At 45.6% G+C, this 20,693-nt stretch overlaps 1 protein-coding gene across 1 annotated transcript in view; it reads left to right on the top strand.

Moving 5' to 3' along the window:
- Nucleotides 1–6,163: 6,163 nt before the first annotated feature.
- Nucleotides 6,164–20,693, top strand: part of LOC141059709 (scavenger receptor cysteine-rich domain-containing protein DMBT1-like) — a 149,517-nt gene continuing 134,987 nt past the window's right edge. The window contains exons 1-4 of the mRNA XM_073555826.1: nucleotides 6,164–6,231; nucleotides 9,931–9,963; nucleotides 13,566–13,595; nucleotides 14,093–14,407. Of these exons, the coding sequence (XP_073411927.1) occupies nucleotides 6,168–6,231; nucleotides 9,931–9,963; nucleotides 13,566–13,595; nucleotides 14,093–14,407 (442 nt within the window). The 5' untranslated portion in view covers nucleotides 6,164–6,167. The remainder of the gene's footprint in view (nucleotides 6,232–9,930; nucleotides 9,964–13,565; nucleotides 13,596–14,092; nucleotides 14,408–20,693) is intronic.

The raw sequence follows: 20,693 nt of genomic DNA, 5'->3' as shown, positions 1-20,693 counted from the left end.
TCAGATAAATGTCACATTCTCACTGAGGGAAACAAGCGTATGCCAAGTGAGTCAGGAATGGGGAATTTCGGGTTATACATGGCGACCATGAAGATGAATAGCTGTCCATGTAATACAAGAATGGCATGGGTCTGCAACAATAGGAACCACTCTTCAATAGCATCTCTTCATTTGGCTTAGGCTAGTTTCACACTTGCGCCTTTTAGCGCTGCGTTTCGAGCGCACATCAAATGCATGGGAAAAACGTGTGCAAACGCTTATTAACGCTGCGATTTTTCGTCGCATCATCATGCGCATTTTGACAAAAAAACGCAGCGTTTGTATGCGTTTTTAAGCGTTTTCCATGCGTTTGCGTTTTTTATGCACATGATGTCACAATCACAGGAGGAAAATTCTAGAAAAATTCTTGCAACAGACACCACCAATGGGACATCAGTGGGTGTGTTATGGGAATTCTTTATATAGACCCTGTCTACAGCCGTATTCTTCACATTTGCTTTCTTTTTCTCGTGTCAACATGGATCTGCGCTGGAAGAGTTTTCACTTTAACTTGGATTTGGACATCGCGATGGCTCAGGCTTATGCAGTTGCTTACCATCAACAAAGGGAGAGAGACAGCGAAGACGGCAGCGGTGGCATTTGTGGATACATCCGATTGTTGAACTCCAAGAAAGCCGTGGAGCATACCACACCCTCTACAGCGAGCTACAGGCAAACCCGGAGAAATTTACTGATTACACACGGATGTCCCAACTAAGCTTCAGGGATTTACTCGCTCGTGTTCAACAATCCATCCGGAGACAGGACAAACAGCTCCGTCGTGTGATTCCTCCCGTGGAACGGCTCCTGGTCACATTACGGTACATTATATTTACCAACCAATGCTTGCATAATTTTCTTTGTTGTGACATGTACTTTTCCAAACCTGGCAGAATTATTTTTATGCTATGTACTATTTTTTTTTCTTTTATTGTTTTAAAAAACAATATACAGAAAGATTGAATTTTAAGAATAATTGTAAACTATTTTTTGCTTTGAAACCTAACTCATCGGGGAGCTCTGTGCAGCAGGTTAAAATTGTCATCTCCTTGCTGCGCGGCGATCCCCAGGATTGGGCCTTTTCTTTGACACCCGGAGATCCTATTCTGGCTCATGTGGACGCGTTTTTTCAAGCCTTGGAGTTGTTGTATGATGAACCTAATGCTATTGATCAAGCTGAGAAAACCTTATTGGCATTGAACCAGGGTCAGGATTCTGCAGAGTTATATTGTCAAAAATTCCGAAAGTGGGTGGTCCTTACTAAATGGAATGACTTTGCCCTAGCAGCTCTCTTTCGGAAGGGTTTGGCAGAAACCGTAAAGGATGTTATGGTGGGATTTCCTGTTCCCTCTGGTCTTGATGACTCTATGTCATTGGCCATTCAAATTGATCAGCGTTTACGTGAACGTAAGACTACATGAACTTTTGAACGAACTTCTGAAACCATGCAATGTGATAGGGTTTTGTCTAGGGAGCAACGTCAGGAGTTTAGAAGGTGTAATATGTTGTGTTTTTTCTGTGGGGATGCCTCTTATACTATTTCTGTCTGCCCTAAATGAGAAAAGCGTTTTGCTCACACATTTGCGGTGGGCAGTGTACAGCCTAAGTTCCTTTTGGCGATTACCCTGATCTGCTCCTTGTCTACATTTTCCGCTAAGGCTTTTGTTGATTCAGGAGCAGTTTTGAATCTGATGGACTTGGACTTTGCTAAATGTTGTGGTTTTCCCATGATACCCCAGCGGACTCCTATCCCTTTGAGGGGTATTGATGCTACTCCTTTGGCGGAGAATAAACCCCAGTTTTGGACCCAGGTAATAATGCGGGTCGCCCCGGACCACCAAGAAAATTGTAAATTTTTGGTGTTGCACAATTTGCATGATACTATTGTTCTGTGTTTTCCTTGGTTGCAAACTCATAATCCTGTTTTGGATTGGAAATCTGTGTCTGTGGTGAGTTGGGGTTGTCAATGTGTTCTTAATGACACTCCTGTTTTCTCCACCTCTCCCCAGTCTCATGATATTCCTGACTATTTGGCTGATTTTTCTAATGTATTTAGTGAGAGTAAGTCAGCATCTTTGCCTCCTCATAGGAGTTATGACTGTGCAATTGAGTTAATGCCCGGGTGTAAATTTCCCAAGGGTCGGCTTTTCAACTTATCTGTACCTGAACATGATGTTATGCGATCTTATATCAAGGAGTTGTTGGAGAAGGGTCATATTAGACCATCTTCTTCACCTTTAGGTGCTGTTTTTTTTTGTGGCCAAGAAAGATGGTTCATTAAGGCCATGTATTGACTATTGTTCCCTTAAGAAAATATCGGTTAAATATCAGTACCCGTTACCCCTGATTTATGATTTATTTTCCAGAGTTAAAAGTGCCTGTTGGTTTACCAATCTTGACCTCAGGGGGGCGTATTATCTTATTCGCATCAAGCACGGGGATGAATGGAAGACGGCGTTTAATACTCCGGAGGGACATTTTGAGTACCAGGTGATGCCTTTTGGGCTCACTAGTGCCCCTTCTGTCTTCCAATCTTTTATGAACGATATTTTCCGGGACTTTGTGGATACGTTTTTGATCATTTATCTGGATGATATTTTGATCTATTCCAGTGATTGGGAGTCTCATGTGGAACACGTCCGGACTGTGTCCCGGATTTTGAGGGAATATTCTCTGTATGTTAAGGGATCGAAGTGCCTCTTTGGTGTACAGAGGATTTAATTTTTGGGATTCATTTTGTCCCCATCTGCTATTAAAATGGACCCAGCCAAGATACAGGCCATTTATGATTGGGTTCAGCCCACTTCTTTGAAGGCTCTCCAGAAGTTTATGGGTTTTGCTAATTTCTACCGTAAATTTATAAGTAATTTTTCTGGTATTGTTAAACCACTGACTGATTTTACTATAAAGGGCGCTGATGTGGTGAATTGGTCTCCAGAGGCAGTTTCGGCATTTCAGAAGCTTAAGCGGAGATTCACTTCGGCTCCGGTTTTACGGAAACCTGATGTCTCACTCCCATTTCAGGTGGAGGTAGATGCTTCTGAGATTGGTGCAGGAGCTGTTTTGTCCCAAAGAGATCCGGTGACCTCTAAGATGAAACCCTGTGCCTTCTTTTCTCGAAAATTCTCCCCATCTGAACGTAACTATGACGTGGGGAATCGGGAATTGTTGACCATGAACTGGGCATTTGAAGATTGGAGACATTGGTTGGAGGGAGCTAGACATCAAGTTGTGGTCCTCACCGACCACAAGAATTTGATTTATCTTGAATCAGCCAAGCGCTTGAATCCTAGACAGGCTAGGTGGGCCTTGTTTTTCACGCGTTTTAATTTTGTGATCTCTTTTCTTTCGGGCACTAAGAATGTTAAGGCGGATGCCCTTTCTAGGAGTTTCTTTGCAGATTCTCTTGATGTGACCGAGCCTACTACAATTCTACATGAGGGTGTAGTTCTTTCCGCCATTTCACCCGATTTGAGATGCACCCTGGAGGAATTTCAGGAGGACAAGCCTGAACGTTGCCCTATGGGAAAACTGTATGTCCCTGACTAGTGGAGGAAAAGAGTAATGTCTGAAATTCATTGCTCCGCGTTGGCTGGTCATCCAGGTATTTTTGGTACCAGAGATTTGGTGAGTCAGTCTTTTTGGTGGCCTACCTTATCTCGTGATGTCAGGAATTTTGTGCAGTCCTGTGGGACTTGTTCTCGGTCCAAGCCCTGTTCTCGTTCTAGTGGGTAGTTGATGCCCCTGCCGGTGCCCAGGAGGCCATGGACCCATATTTCAATGGATTTTATTTCTGATCTTCCTGTCTCTCAGAGAATGACTGTTATCTGGGTGATCTGTGATAGATTTTCTAAGATGGTCCATCTAGTACCACTCCCAAAGTTGCCATCTTCTTCTGAGTTGGTGCCCTTGTTTTTACAACAGGTGGTTCGGTTGCACGGGATTCCTGAGAACATTGTGTTGGACAGAGGAGTCCAGTTTGTTTCCAGATTTTGGAGAGGTTTTTGTTCCAAACTGGGAATTCAGTTATCTTTCTCCTCTGCATTTCATCCTCAGACCAATGGGCAGACTGAGAGAACCTCGGTGACCCATTCATAACAATTGTCCTTGTGAAGCTGGTCATGTCTGTCCCACAACGGGACACGCTCCTGGACCAGTCGGATCAGGGGTTCATTATCCAGGTAGACGTCTTCATCCCGTTGTGGAACCTACAACAAAAAGAAGTAATTAGAATATTGGAATGTTGTGTGAGTTAAAAAGTTCTAAAAAAAGAAACAGAAAAGAAGAAAGATAGAAGGTAAAAAAAAGGGACATTCAAAATCATTTTATACTTACATTGTGTCTCACCGCCGGGACTTGGCTTTGCTGCTCCCCCTGTTCAGCCTCACTAGCCGTGTCCGCTGATGATGAAGTATGAAAAAAAAGAACAAAAATGATTAGACATTTGTAGATGCAGCAGCTATACTTACCCAAAGGCACGAAAATAATCACCTCACGCTCTGCTTGGGCCATTTCCTCCAGAGACGGTGAATAATTTGATCCCGATGACATACTGCATGTTAAAAAAAAAAACATTAGTACAGAATACATTTGCCAAGACAGGCATACATTTTAGATGTAAACAATACTCACATTCTTGCCGCTGAAGCTTGGATCCAAAATGCTCTCTTGTTTTGCAAGGTGTCTGCTCTCCAGGCTGTCTGTAGAGTTGTGGTACAGTACAGGCAGACACCTTCTTTATCTAGACTTATCTCAAACAATGTTTCTTGTGTAGGGGGCGGTTGGAACCAGTGTCTAGACATTTTTTACTCAAACTTTCCATGCGCTGATAAGCGCTGACGTGCGCTGAGCCATGCGCTCGTTAGCGCACCCATAGACTGTAAAGTTTTTTTTTGCGCATTACGTGCGCATACGTGCACATGCACTTTTTTTAAGAGGTTGGGCGGAACAAAAAATGCAACATGTAGCGTCTGGCGCGTATGGGCGCACACCTAGAAAATGCGCAGCACACGACAAATGCTGATGATCGCGTGCAAGCGCTAGACCATGCGCACCCATGTTAAAGATAGGGAGCATTGCGCATGCTTACTATAGCGCATGATGCGCTGCGCGATAAAACGCTAATGTGAAACCAGCCTTACAGAGGGTAGTCGTGAGTGGACCTGCTCGTGTAGACACTCAGACTGTAGGGATGAGTAAACCCCTGTGGAAGCTTGGGTGTACGGTACGAACCCATAACAGTTTGGGTTCGCTGATCCCCATCAGACTGCAGTCCAAAATGCAATCTCGTTTGTTTCAGTGTAGGTCAGAGATTTATTTATTATGCGTTGCTTATATAGACCTATTGTATTCCGCAGCGTATTACATACATTGTCATCACTGGGTTGCACAATCTAAATTTCCCTTAAGTATGTCTTTGGAATGTGGAGGAAACCAACCCAAACATCAGGAGAACATACAAACTTCCTGCAGCTGTTGTCCTTAGTGGGATTTGAACCCAGGATCCCAGCGCTGCAGTGCTATCCACTGAGCCGCCTAGAGCTTAAGGAAACATAATAATAATAATAATCTTTATTTTTATATAGCACTAACATATTCCGCAGCGCTTTACAGTTTGCACACATTTTCATCACTGTCCCCAATGGGGCTCACATTCTAAATTCCCTATCAGTATGTCTTTGGAGTGTGGGAGGAAACCGGAGTGCCCGGAGGAAACCCACGCAAACACGGGGAGAACATACAAACTCCTTGCAGATGTTGTCCTTGGTGGGATTTGAACCCAGGACCCCAGCGCTGCAAGGCTGCAGTGCTAACCACTGAGCCACCATGCTGCCCTATGGTATAATAATGACATAACGGCCATATTATCAAACCTTAGACAAATTTACCGTAAAATTCCTGATGTTAAGCAGTCTAGGATTGCAGTTTTGAGACGTCACATGAAGACTTATGTTTATTTATGTTTCTTTCCATCCGTAACATGTAATATCCCCACACTAAGCGTTATCTCTATAGCTGTTATGTGCCAGTTTCCTGATTTTTCAAAAGCTTTATGTGAAGGTGCCAGGAATCAACAGCTTTATATACTAGCGGACAACTCTGATGTGCTCATAGACTTGTCATCCAGCATGGCGACTACGCTTCTACTGCTCTCACTTGTGCTTGTTGCGCTGCCATCTCTCTCTACGACAGGTAAGAGTAGGGGCATTAGTGATACGGGCACTTACCCCCTTTACATTCTCATTCTATTTCATTTATTGGACATTCCATGTATTTTGTGGTATTTTCTTCATATGCCAAATTGTTCCCAATTATCTCTCATATGTAAAGAGAACCTGTCCCTAGGTCAAAAGAAACAGTTTTTGGCTCCTATTTTATTCCGGTTGCTCTCCTGAATATTCTTATTATTAAAAGTCAAATACATTAATAATGGCTATACATTAAAAGTTGCAAAGTGAGTGCCCTAAGGGTAAAACACCTTTCTAGGGTCGTCATAGGGGGCTCACAGCTCTAGACGAGAAGGAGCAGGGGAGCCTTCACTTTCGTTGCCTATCAGGGTGTCTACCTCCACGGATAGGTGAGGCTTATAATTTATGAGGACCTTACAGGGATATAGCTGTGGTAACTTTGTCACATTGCCCCCCTTTTTATGTACCTTATTGGATTGTTATTATTTATTCATATATATATATAGTTTTTTTTTCTTTTTTCTCACTTCACAACTTTTAATGCCTACCCATTAAAGTACGGTATTCGTCTTTCAATAATAATGGTTCCTTCGCTTATACAACTGACTTTTGAACTTTCCATTTATTACAATTTGGTTCCCGTGAATAATCCATTTACTATTTTTTTCTATAAATCCTACATATGGTCCCAGAGATATGAGCCTTTTTATTTAGTGCTAAATGAGTGATTGCACGCCCTTTGGGTGCGTGCTGGGATTACGAACCACGCAGTGGGGTGTAACCACACATCAGACTGACCTCGCAATGGGGTGTAACCATGCACTAGACTGGCGTATGTGAAGACTAACAGCAAACATAAATACCTGGTGTACCTCTCCTGCCACTCCTACCTTGTGTATGAAAAAGCACTGTAGTTAATAATGTTCGGGTACAGTAATTCGATAGCGCTATCCATGAAGAAAGTGCATGGGTAGAGAGGTAGTACTGCAACGGTGATTTTTTTCTTGTTGATCTTGATTAGATGGTATGGATGGTAGATCAATGTCACCAATTCCTTGATGTTGCACAATTAGGGAAATTGGAGTTGTCAAATTTATTGTCCATCCACTGTCCCCATATGGGAATAGAAGTGGATATGTCATTGCATCACACTTTCTGTGAAGAAAGCTGATTCAAACTGTTTGGTTTTCACTTTTCAGTTGAACTCTGATGTCCCTATTAAATGGGGGTTCACCCAAAGCATTTTGATAAATTATAGCTACTTCATTGCACCTTGGTGCATCGTAGCGCCTCTGGTCATCATTGTAGTCATTTATAATTGACATTGTTATTTCGAGTGGATCGCGATTTTCTAATTCAGCAATCCTCTCTTACTCTCTTTCAAATTCCCTCATCATTGTGAAGGCTCTTGCGAGTGGGTTAATTGCTTTCATTGTCTCGACAAGAGATGACAGCAGTGCTGGGAGGCACTTTTTATTTGCTTGACTTATTGTACGTAATGTTTCTTCACTGTCCAAGATATAAATCCTGGGCATACTTGGGAGTACTACCCACAGCAGGATGCAATAGGGCAGTTCTGTGGTAATTTGTCCATGAATTCGAAAACAGTATGGACCATGCCCAGGAGGTGGCGCTACTTGTGCTCCCATTGATGCCAAAGCAAGAGAGCTATTGTATTGCCTTATATTAGCCATAAAGTTCTTGGAGTGCTGATGCTTTCCTTTCATCAACTTGACTAATTGATCATCCATACGAATGGGACGTAATTGGATGCGCCCTCTCTTGTAGCAGGAAGGGAATGTTTTGTCCTGCGCTATTTCATCTTTGAAATTGGCAGAACTGACATTGAAATGTCAGTTCGCCAGCATAGTGCTCTTCAATACTTGACTCATCAATTTGATTAAGAAGCCCTCTAGCGGCAAATGTAATTTGCTGTCGTCGTGTGGCTCTTGCATTTTGGACACGTCTTCTATCTTGTTCTCGTCTTTGTGAAATTTGTGTATCACTTTGTGCATTGCGTGTTGCTCGTTGTCATGCAGCATTAGATGTTTTACATGATTTAGTTAATGCATTCGTTTCTCTTGCTCTGGCTGCCCTCTGTCGGGCTGCATCAGCAGTTCTTCGACAATTTAGTTAGTCTAAGACGCAGGTTACGCATCCGTATGCGATTTGCTTCTCTACGTGCAGCAGAGAGATTAGTTTGATCCATCTTTGCAATATTGCCACACAGTGTTGCCTCAATGTTCAAAAAAGGCTTATGCCGTAACTCGTCACCAGGGAGAGCTCCTCTCCTTATTAGATATGCCACTTAGGGGTCCCGTTACATTTAGCGATGCACCAGCGACCCCGACAACGATACGACCCGGTCAGGAATGGTGGTGCATCGCTAAATGGTCGCTAGTGAGCTGCCAAACAGGCAGATCTCACCAGCAGCGCAGCAGCGATAAGCGATCCGTCGGTGGTCGTTCTTACCTGTCACACGACAGTGATGATGACGATTTCCGCCTGCGTCCATACGTCGCTAGTCGGCCAGCAGGATGCCAACGAGGAAGAAATGGCCCAGGACGTTCAAGCGCGATCAGCGATATCCAGCGGGGGGGGGGGGGGTGGTCGCAGGTATGTGTCACACAAAGAGAGAACGCTAGCGATACCGCTGTTGCGTCACAAAATCGGTGATGCTTTAGCGATGTCGCTAGCGATGTCGCTATGTGAGAAAGGGGCTTAACTCCTATACAGGGCCTTACAGTACTTAGGTATCCATGGTTATGCCCACGCATATAGTCAGTTAGCTGCTAGTGGTAGTAACTATGGATACCTAAGTTACTGTTGAGCTGTGGATGAATCATTGCACCCAGACAGACGGTTGGGCTGTGGATGACTCATTGTGCACAGACACACGGACACGTCCAAATTAGGTATATGGATTGCATGGTCTTTACAAGGGGGCGGTGCTCACAGGATAATTATGCAGAGCAGTCTGAAGACACGCCCCAGAGGCTCCTGTCAGCAGTCCCTTATTAGTAAAGATATAACAATTAGCAGAATGACTAAAAGGCCCATATCTCCGGAGCTGGCCACTTTTGACATTGTGATAGGTGCATCAAAAAAGCAACAGCTTACAGTTTCAGTATATGGGATTTTTAGAAATCTCCTGCCCAATGTGCTTTTTTTTTTTTTAAACCAAATCCACTCTGCAAGGCCAAGTGCACACCACTGTATTTTCTGAGTGCAATCTGAGAAAACATCGAATCGCACTCGGACCAATATTACTCTATGGGGCCGTGCACATGTCTGATTTTTTTTCCTCTGACTGAGTTGATCTGAAGAAAGAAACCTCTGCATGCCCGAGTCTGATCTGATGTTCGGATCGCACTCGACCATGCAAGTCAACGAGTGCGTGGAAATCATCGGGACTGCACTCGGATGACATCTGAGTGAGGCTCGATTTCCGTGGCCTCACACAACGGAGAAGATGGAGTCATTTTTTTCAAACTTCTCTTCATCCGACAGTGCTGACACTCTGATCAGAACGTCACTTGCAATATCAGAGCGATTCTGTCAGATGAGAGACTCTACGGCTGTCTGACCCTAGCCATGTGTGAAAGATCATCTTACAATCTATAGACAGTAGTTTCATTAATTTTTAAATGTATTTTATATGTTCACTCAGCTTCTTATTACATTTCCATTGTATTCCTTTTAGTCACAACACCAATTCAAGGTGCCACAAGTCAAGGTAGGGCCTTTATATACATGTAAATTATATTTTGGTATTTTTGCTTTACAGGCTCCTTTACAGCAATTCTCCATCCTCCAATTTAAATACTTGTAATCGACCCTATATATGTCGAATAGTGTTGAGCATTCCGATACCGCAAGTATCGGGTATCGGCCTATATTCGCTGTATCGGAATTCCGATACCGAGTACCGATATTTTTTCAATATCGGATACCGAAATCGGAAGTCCCTATAATGCAATGAGCCACTGTTGTGGCTGTGATTGGTTGCTGAAATGATGTCATCATGATGCGCGGTCTGTGCGCATCATGATGCGCGGTCTGTGCCGACTGCGGGGGGTCTGTGCCGACTGTCGGGGGTCTGTACGGGCCTCTCCTGGGTCTGTACAGGCCTGTCGGGGGCCTGTGCCGGCTGCCGGTGGTCTGTACGGGCCTCTCGGGGGCCTGTGCCGGCTGCCGGTGGTCTGTACAGGACTCTCGGGGGTCTGTACAGGCCTGTCGGGGTCCTGTGCCGGCTGCCGGTGGTCTGTACGGGCCTCTCGGGGGCCTGTGCCGGCTGTCGGGGGCCTGTGTTGGCTGCCGGTGGTCTGTATGGGCCTCTCGGGGGCCTGTGCCGGCTGTCGGTGGTCTGTGCCGGCTGCCGGGGGCCTGTGTCGGCTGCCGGTGGTCTGTACGGGCCTCTCGGGGGCCTGTGTCGGCTGTTGGTGGTCTGTGTCGGCTGCCGGTGGTCTGTGCGGGCCTGCCAGGGGTCTTGTGTGTGTGCAGATTTCCCGTGGAGAACAGCAGCATCAGCTGATGCGATCATTCTCTAGGGGCTTCAATCCAATGACGGGAGGTAGGTATCCTTCTGCGCTGTATTCCTCCGCCACTGTAAAAAAAGTCCCTAGTCTCACTTTTGGCATTGCTGTGTTAGAAAGTTCCCACACAGCTTTTGCCATAAAGTGAGACCAGGGACTATTTTTTTACAGTGGCGGAGTAATACAGTGCGGAAGGATACCTACCTCCCGTCACTGGATTCCTGGAGCCCCATAGAGAGCAGTCGCATCAGCTGATGTTGCTGTTCTCCATGGGAGATCGGCGTGGGACACGCATGGATTTCTGCGGATCAGGGAGTATATTGTTTGTTTGTTATTTTCATATTTTTCCACAGATGACACTGGCTTCGGGGATCAAAGTGACAAGTGATGGTGAGTATGTACTCTATGTTATATGTACTGTATGTCTATATGTATGTATTGTATGAATGTATTGTATGTAGTATGTATGTAGTATGTATGCAGGATGTAGTATGTATGTATGTATGTTGTATGTCTGTAGCATGTTGTATGTATGTATGTAGTATGTATGTACTATGTATGTATGCTGTATGAATGTAGTATGCATTTAGCATATATGTAGTATGTAGTATGTATGTATGTTGTATGAATGTAGTATACATGTAGTATGTATGTAGTATATATGTATGTTGTATGAATGTAGTATATATGTAGCATGTATGTAGTATGTATGTATGTAGTATGAATGTAGTATATATGTAGCATGTATGTAGTATATATGTATGTTATATGAATGTAGTATATATGTAGCATGTATGTAGTATGTATATATGCTGTATGAATGTAGTATATATGTAGCATGTATGTAGTATGTATGTATGTTGTATGAATGTAGTATATATGTAGTATGTATGTAGTATGTATAGTATGTATGTAGTATGAATGTAGTATATATGTAGTATGTATGTAGTATGTATGTATGCTGTATGAATGTAGTATATATGTAGTATGTATGTATGTTGTATGAATGTAGTATATATGTAGTATGTATGTATTATGTAGTATGTATGAATGTAGTATATATGTAGTATGTATGTAGTATGTATGCAGTATGTTTTTTTTTTTTTTTTACATTCAACACATTAGCCGGATGATGGGACTACTACTGTCCCATCATTGGCTAATGTGTCAATCACTGTCATTGTAGCAGGCATCGCCCGATGGGACTTCCCATCGGACGATGCCTGCACACACACAAGACCCCCGGCAGGCCCGCACAGACCACTGGCAGCCGGCACAGGCCCCCGGCAGCAGGCACAGACCACCGACAGCCGGCACAGGCCCCCGAGAGGCCCATACAGACCACCGGTAGCCGGCACAGGCCCCCGGCAGCCAGCACAGACCACCGACAGCCGGCACAGGCCCCCGTCAGCCGGCACAGACCACCGACAGCCGGCACAGTCCCCCGAGAGGCCCATACAGGCCACTGGCAGCCGGCACAGGCCCCCGACAGTCGGCACAGACCCCCGAGAGGCCCGTACAGACCACCGGCAGCCGGCACAGGCCCCCGACAGTTGGCACAGACCCCCGAGAGGCCCGCACAGAGCCCGCCCGCACACACAGACACGCACAGTGTCCACCCACGCACCGCCCACACTCTTCCCCCCTCTCGAACAGGATGTACAAGGCAAGAAAGGTTTTTTTTTAAATTCCAATATTTCTGTCCCATTGAATTGAATGGGACTTCCGGGATCGAAATCGGCGATACCCGATACTTTTTTCATATCGGCCGATCCAATCCTATCCAATATTTTTCAATATCGGGTGGTATCGCTCAACACTAATGTCGAACATTTAGAATTTGTCCTTTTTTTTGCAGCGTATTTAATTTTGGAACATTTTGAATTGGGTATTTTTCTGGCTTTTCGACATTGTAAAATATGTCAGAAAAAAATGCCAGATCATGCTGCATTAAAAAAGAAAAACAGCTGAAACAGCACAGCACCGTACACCTAGCAGGGCTACTCTTGGGTACTCTGCTGTAGGAGGCCGAGCTCTGCCATCTCTGTACGCTGTGTATATTCGGCCGCTGCAGGAGTCTCAGTGATCTGATATTCAATACCTACAAGTGCTTCTCACAAAATTAGAATATCATCAAAAAGTTAATTTATTTCAGTTTTTCAATGCAAAAAGTGAATCTCATATATTATATAGAGTCATTACAAACAGAGGAATCTATTTCAAGTGTTTATTTCTGTTAATGTTGATGATTATGGCTTACAGCCAATGAAAACCCAAAAGTCATTTTCTCAGTAAATTAGAATACTTTATAACACCAGCTTGAAAAATGATTTTAAAATCCGAAATGTTGGCCTACTGAAATGTATGTTCAGTAAATGCACAAGTCAGCCACAAACCAATATATAGGGTTGCTGGGTTTCGCCCCGTACAACACTAAATTCCTGCTGCTGGAGCATTTGTCACCTGAATGGTGGGGTACGTCGAAAGTCGGACCACCACTGATCTCATAACGATGACAAAGGATAGCAAATCAATTGTTAATTGCTGGACAACCTCATTGTGCACCAAAACGTAACTGTCCATGTCTTAGTCAGGGAGCACATGTATGGTGTGTGCTCAGGAGCTGAGCCTGCAACATACTAATTAAAAAAAACCCAAAAGGTATGACCTGGCATATAAACTGGTGTTTTCTTGAAGAAAACAATAATTTTTTTTAACAACGGACAACACCTTGAAAAATGTTGGCGAAAGGTCATTATATTTTATCTGTTTCTACTGTTTTACATCTGTCCTTTATTTGCAGGCTCTCCAGTCCCAAAACTCAGCAGTTCAGGTAAGTCTCCTTCTCGTCTAAATCCGGGATATGGACGCGGTATTGAGTAGATTTTTATTATTAGTTTGTTTTCGGAGCTATTTCAATATTTGATCAGTTCTAGTATTTCTTTATCTATAATCATAGAAATCGGATTAAATAAGGATAATGATGAAAAACCTCCACAGAAATAGCCCAACCATGAAATTGTTAGATTATTGCTTCACAGCAAACAAAATATAAATAAATTTGAATTTAAAACACCTAAAAATATCTTACCTGTTGCATCTGTCTACTGAAGATGTAACCCTATCCATTAGGAAGAGTACAGATAGAAGAAAGTGTGAAGAATCAGACAACATAGATGCACTTGTAGTCTGTAACCATGATGGAGAGGTAGACAATCACATAGGAACTGTGCGCACAGTTGCAGAGGTGGACATGGATTTTAATAGTATTATAACTTCTATCTTTTACGAAAATGTGCACTGAAACGTATTATTATCCCTTTTGTGCAGCACCAGCGTTGTCTCTGAGACTGGCAAATGGAAGCCGATGTTTTGGCCGGGTTGAAATCTACTTTAAAGGAGAATGGGGAACAGTATGCGATGACAATTGGGTTATGAGCGATGCAGAAGTGGTATGCCGCCAAGTCGGTTGTGGCCCGCCCATTTCCCCTCACATAGGCGCCTACTTTGGCCAAGGAAAAGGACCTATTGTTTTGGATGATCTGAATTGTCGTGGAAATGAAACTTATCTGTGGAACTGCTCCCATCGAGGACTGGGCATACATAACTGTGGGCATCATGAAGATGCCGGAGTTACATGCAGAGGTAATATTTGATCAGATTTTTTTTCATCTCATGAAATGTTCAAAATGTATTGGGATGGTGATCGAAAGCCTCATACCTACACACATTATTTGAAACACTTCTTATCAAATTTAATCAAATCAAAGAATGCTTGAGTTGGAAGGACCTCCAGGGTCATCGTTTCCAACTCCCTGCTCTATGCAGGATTCACTAAACCATCTCATACAGTCCAGCCTCAGTTTGAATACTTCCATTGAAGGATGTGGCGCCCTTGAGGCTCAGTCGCCACAGAGGTACTGCACCTTCTCCTAAGGTGTGGTGCCCCACCATCCAGGTAAGGTGGGAATTCCTAACCACGCTCCAACACTCGCACCTCACACAACAGGGTAGTTCAGCAAAGCCACATGGCGGCTCTTTGCTTAGAGTGTAGCAGAGCACCTTTGGTGGCTCCCTGCTTGGAACACGAAACATGCTGGGAGGTGGGTGGAGTTGAGAATACATAAAAGAGTGGGATGGTTTAGGATTTGGGGTCAGTCAGTCACATAGAGAGGAGTGAGGAAAGGAGATCCCTGAGAGAGGGATGGAGGAAGGAGTGCTGCAGCAGACCTGAGTGACCCGGGTCTGCTGGCACGGGAAAGGAAAGAAGGAGAAAGACATTGAACTGAAGCCTGAGCTTCCATAGGAAAGAAAGAGAAGTACGGAACGTAGCAGAATAAGGGAACACAGAGGACGTGGGTTAGAGGAAGAACCCTGCCTAGTAGTTCTAAGCGCAAAGCCAGGGCCCGGTCCCCGAGGTTGTATGGACACTTATGGTTCTGCAGCAGACACCGGTGGAGTAGTGGACTGTAAATGCACTACTCCCATCTAAGACTTGGGGGCACAACAGCAACACGGATAGAGAGCCGGGACTCAGGATTAAGGAGTCCCCGAAGCAGGCTACAGCTGTCTGCCGTACAAGTAGAGTTCTTGGGAACATCTGATAGGAGGAACTCCAGTGAAACTCAGTACTAGGAGATCTTCACACTTGAAGGAGCTATAAGAGGAGACGTTCAGAAAGGCACATGTTGGTGGAGCATGGGAAGGGAGCATTCCATCTTGCCTGGAGGTTGGCTGAGTCCCTGACCTGGAGGACATGGCATGGAGGCAGGCACCTGTGTGTACTACAGACTGTGAGTAAAACTTTGGAACTACAAGCCCTGGTGTCCTCCATTGATTCATGCGCCAACACACCCAGCACCGCTATATCTGGGTATCAGCTTCTACACTGCCTGCACCTCTCCTCCGCCCCTATATCCACACTGCCCTGGGGCTACAGCTCCACCTGTGGGGAGCTTCACCATCTTGGCTGCAATCCATCACCATCCCCAGAGGATCTGCAAGCAGCGTCGGCCTAACATCTCATTTGCCGAACACCACAGGTGGCGTCACGAACTATTCATTAACTACATTCCACCATTTTCATTCCCCAATTACTTGGGCGCCCAGGGCCACGGTCCGGGTCACCGCTGCTGTGACACATCCCGCTGACACCGGCCCGGTACCGAGTATCCCACGGCCCTGGGAGGGCGACCCAACTTGGCGTCACGAACAGGATGACGAGACCCGATGCCATCGAACAGGATGACGAGACCCGATGCCATCGGGTTCTGTGTGCCTAAGATCTGTTGGACTTAAACCTTTTGAGAATATGCAGAAGACCCAATTTAATAGACTGTGAAATGAACATTAAAAATGGCCGCTGGCGCGGAGAAGAAGGGCGTGATGATATGGGAGGTCCTAGGAAAAGACCGCGAACAGTCTTGGGCCTCCCCTGCCTGAATTACTATGTGACAGCGACATGACCCACCCCCCCGAGGGGTTCGTAAACTGGCTTGGTATAGAGGCGCTGGAAGAAGACGCCGCCCCAGGAAGGAGGGGCAGAAGCCAGTGGCGGGAAAGGGGCTGAGGCAGGAAGAAGAACGCCAGAACGCCATGATGAAAAGAGAAAAGGAGTCAGAAGAACGGGGGGAGGAGAAGTCACTTGCCCCCGGGCCTCACCTGAGGAGGCTGCGACCGCTGATACATCCTCTGCAGCGTCCGCCACCAACTTACAACCGATATTGCCATTGGATAAGTCCCGTCCGGAGGAGAAATATGAGGGCTCTAGAGCGGAACAGAGGGCCGGGACCGCGTCCCCGTCTGGACCGAGCGCGGTTGCACCGGCCTCCACTGACAACCCCGGCTGAAATCGGCTTTGCCCCTGTCCGAATCCGACTGCGGTCCACCCCATCAACAACTTCGGGAGTTGCAACTGCCCCCGTCCACCACCAGGTACCGGAACCGCAGCTGGGAGCGCCAGATGTGATTACCGCTCCAGGTCTGACCCTGGTTTTAGGAGTGGAACCCACGAATAGGAATGGCCCAATTGACCTCCGCCGGTGACCTCCGAATGCGGTGCCGCTAGCTGAGGTCCCGATGGACACAGAAGAATCGGACTCCGAGGGAGCAGCGTCATCACCGACCGCAGCTGCAGTGCCATCGGTGGTAGCAGATATGCCGTCCCTGCAAGCAGTTGACATTTCTATGGCACTTTCAATTACCCCGACCAGTCCTTATCTCTCCCTTTGGGAGGCAGAGTACATGCGCTTGGCAAGAAACCAGCAGTAGGATGAAGACACCCAAAGTATTGCATCTGGTAGCAGTTCCCAGTTACCAGCTTCCAGAATCCCAGGAGGGGACAACTAGCCATAACCTGCAAAATAGCTAACTTTGTTGTCCAGGAGGGTATTTGCACCGTTGTGCTTTCTTCTATTTTGTTCATCATGTTTTTCTGTTTCCAGTTTTGTTGCCCAGTTTGTTTGGCAGCGTTTCTTCATTTGGAACTGTGGAGATCATGAATGCTGAATGATCCAGTACTGTTTGTAAATAGTTGCACCTCTTTAGGTGCCCTCTCTTGGTTTTACATGGACACTTTGCGAAGATAAAGTCTACCTCATGTGGAGCGTGACTCCAATCAAAGGACACTGCAAGAGATCCCGGCTGGGAGCAGTGTCCAGCATTTATAAGAATTATTGAAAGTTTTAATGTGAAGTATTTGATGATGTGTCTTATGATAACTGTTATATAAGATGTAGGAATGTTTTAATAAAGAGATGAGAGATTTGAATAAAGCATGAGAACTTGGAAAATGTAGATGGTGAACCAAGTATATAGAAAAGTTGAAAGTGTGAAAAAGGAAAGATGATGAAGAATACTGACGTGATAGTGAGTAATAGATAATAGCATTTTGAATTTATTGAGAATTGCGCTTTTGAATTAAGACTTTAGATAGTTAATTAAGACTTGTTTGCAACGTACAAGAATGAGTACCTCCCACATTGGGAAGTTTAGTATAAGAAATGTTTGTTCAGCATTACCAAAAATTTGTATGTTCCTGTGTTGTCAACTTTGCTTGCCTTGCAGCCCGCGGACGTGCTGTGTTTAACGGGGGGTATGTAGCGCCCCTGAGGCTCAGTCACCACAGAGGTACTGCACCTTCTCCTAAGGTGTGGTGCCCCACCATCCAGGTAAGGTGGGAATTCCTAACCACGCTCCAACACTCGCACCCCACACAACAGGCTAGTTCATCAAAGCCACATTGCGGCTCTTTGCTTAGAGTGTAGCAGAGCACCTTTGGTGGCTCCCTGCTTGGAACACGAAACATGCTGGGAGGTGGGTGGAGTTGAGAATACATAAAAGAGTGGGAAGGTTTAGGATTTGGAGTCAGTCAGTCACTCAGAGAGGAGTGAGGAAAGGAGATCCCTGAGAGAGGGATGGAGGAAGGAGTGCTGCAGCAGACCTGAGTGACCCGGGTCTGCTGGCACGGGAAAGGAAAGAAGGAGAAAGACATTGAACTGAAGCCTGAGCTTCCATCGGAAAGAACGAGAAGTACGGAACGTAGCAGAATAAGGGAACACAGAGGACGTGGGTTAGAGGAAGAACCCTGCCTAGAAGTTCTAAGCGCAAGGCCGGGGCCAGGTCCCCGAGGTTGTATGGACACTTATGGTTCTGCAGCAGACACCGATGGAGTAGTGGGCTGTAAATGCACTACTCCCATCTAAGACTTGGGGGCACAACAGCAACACGGATAGAGAGCCGGGACTCAGGATTAAGGAGTCCCCGAAGCAGGCTACAGGTGTCTGCCGTACAAGTAGAGTTCTTGGGAACATCTGATAGGAGGAACTCCAGTGTAACTCAGTACTAGGAGATCTTCACACTTAAAGGCGCTATAAGAGAAGACATTCAGAAAGGCACATGTTGGCGGAGCGTGGGAAGGGAGCATTCCATCTTGCCTGGAGGTTGGCTGAGTCCCTGACCCGGAGGACATGGCATGGAGGCAGGCACCTGTGTGTACTACAGACTGTGAGTAAAGCTTTGGAACTACAAGCCCTGGTGTCCTCCATTGATTCATGCGCCAACACACCCAGCACCGCTACATCTGGGTATCAGCTTCTACACCGCCTGCGCCTCTCCTCTGCCCCTATATCCACACTGCCCTGGGGCTACAGCTCCACCTGTGGGGAGCTTCACCATCTTGGCTGCAACCCATCGCCAGCCTCAGAGGATCTGCAAGCAGCGTCGGCCTAACATCTCATCTGTCAAACACCACAGGTGGCGTCACGAACTATTCATTAACTACATTCCACCATTTTCATTCCCCAGTTACTTGGGAGCACAGGGCCACGGTCCGGGTCACAGCTGCTGTGACACATCCCGCTGACACTGGCCCGGTACCGAGTACCCCACGGCCCTGGGAGGGCGACCCAAGGAGAACTCACGACCTATCATGGTAGCCTGTTCCACTCATTGATCACCTTCACTGTTGAAAAGTGTTTTTCTAATATCTAATCTGTAGCTTCTCCCTTTCAGTTTCACTCCATTGCTTCTCATGTTTCCATGTGCATATGAGAATAAGGATGATCCCTCTACACTGTGACAACCCTTCAGATATTTGTAGACAGCTATTAAGTCTCCTCTTATCCTTCATTTTTGCAAGTTAAACATTCCCAGATCCTTTAATTGTACCTTGTAAGACATGCTTTGCAGCCCACTCACCATGCTGGTATCTCTTCTCTGAACTTCCTCCAGTTTTTCAATGTCTTTTTTAAAATGTGGTGCTCAGAACTGGACACAATATTCCAGACGAAGCCTTACCAAAGAGGAGTAAAGGTGGATAATTACTTCACATGATCTAGACTGCTTCTCTTAATACATCCTTGAACTGTGTTTCTTTTCTGCTGCTGCATCACAGTGTTAAAATAAAATAAAAACACATGAGACATAAACAAAAGTGAACAAGTCTGTAGGACAGTGTTCACACCACCCAAAGACTGAAACACAGAAAAAACACAGTACAACAAACGTGCAAAAATACGCTGTTCTAAAAAATATATATAACAGTAAACAGCAAGTGCTAGTAAAAATATGATAACAAAAACAGGGTATTTAGTTGATACGCTTTTTGCAAAAAATGTATACTAAGCCACTCCGCCAACGTCACGGTATACCCATCTCTGAGCAGTCCTCTCTAATGTATTTAAAACCTGATCATATGAACAGTACCTGTTAGGCGTCTGGTTTCTGCATCTGCTCTGCAGGAATCCAGAGCCTCACATCCTGCGGTCTCCTGCTGTCTATCTACTGCAGTGAAGATTACTTTGCAGCAGACCAATCCAGAGACTAAGTTCCTCTGTGCTCCTACTGGGCATGCTCACAAGGTGCCCAGGTCCTGCTCCAGATCTCATTGGTCCATCTCGGAGATCTGGAAGGTCCCGCACGGCTATAAAAAGCGCGCATGACCGTTTGGCCATGCGCTAGTATAGACATTACTTGCTAGATGTGTGAATGGTGACGGATGTATGATTCTGGTGACTGACTCATTTGAAACCCCTTCCCTCTGATATTACGCATGTGGATAGGGAATTAGTTCAGCAGTCAGAGCCAGACAGTGGCAAGCCTTAGGCCACTGTGCACACCGCGCCTCTACACTAGCGTCTGATTGTGCTACTCCTCACGGAACTATTGTCTCGTGGCAGTGTCCTATGCCGCGCTGCAGTTGCAGCTCTCTTTGACGCCCGCAGTAGCGACGCCACACACACGGTAGGTCTAGAGGGACGCAGTTCCTTCTGCCTTTGGTCCTGCACCTGTGACCTGATACCGTGTGTGCATATATCTGAGACCTGTGACGCTAACTGGCTCAGCCTTTTTTTGTTTACCCTTACTGGCATTTCTGTGATTAAACAGTGATTGCTCTGCGCACCTGGGTGACGTTTAACCCCATGTGCATTAT

Source organism: Dendrobates tinctorius, unplaced genomic scaffold (assembly GCF_039654945.1).
Source record: "Dendrobates tinctorius isolate UK_male_01 unplaced genomic scaffold, ASM3965494v1 ptg000230l, whole genome shotgun sequence".
NCBI lineage: Eukaryota > Metazoa > Chordata > Amphibia > Anura > Dendrobatidae > Dendrobates > Dendrobates tinctorius.
Note: the sequence above shows the minus strand (reverse complement) of the source record. Positions and strands in the feature narration are given on the sequence as shown.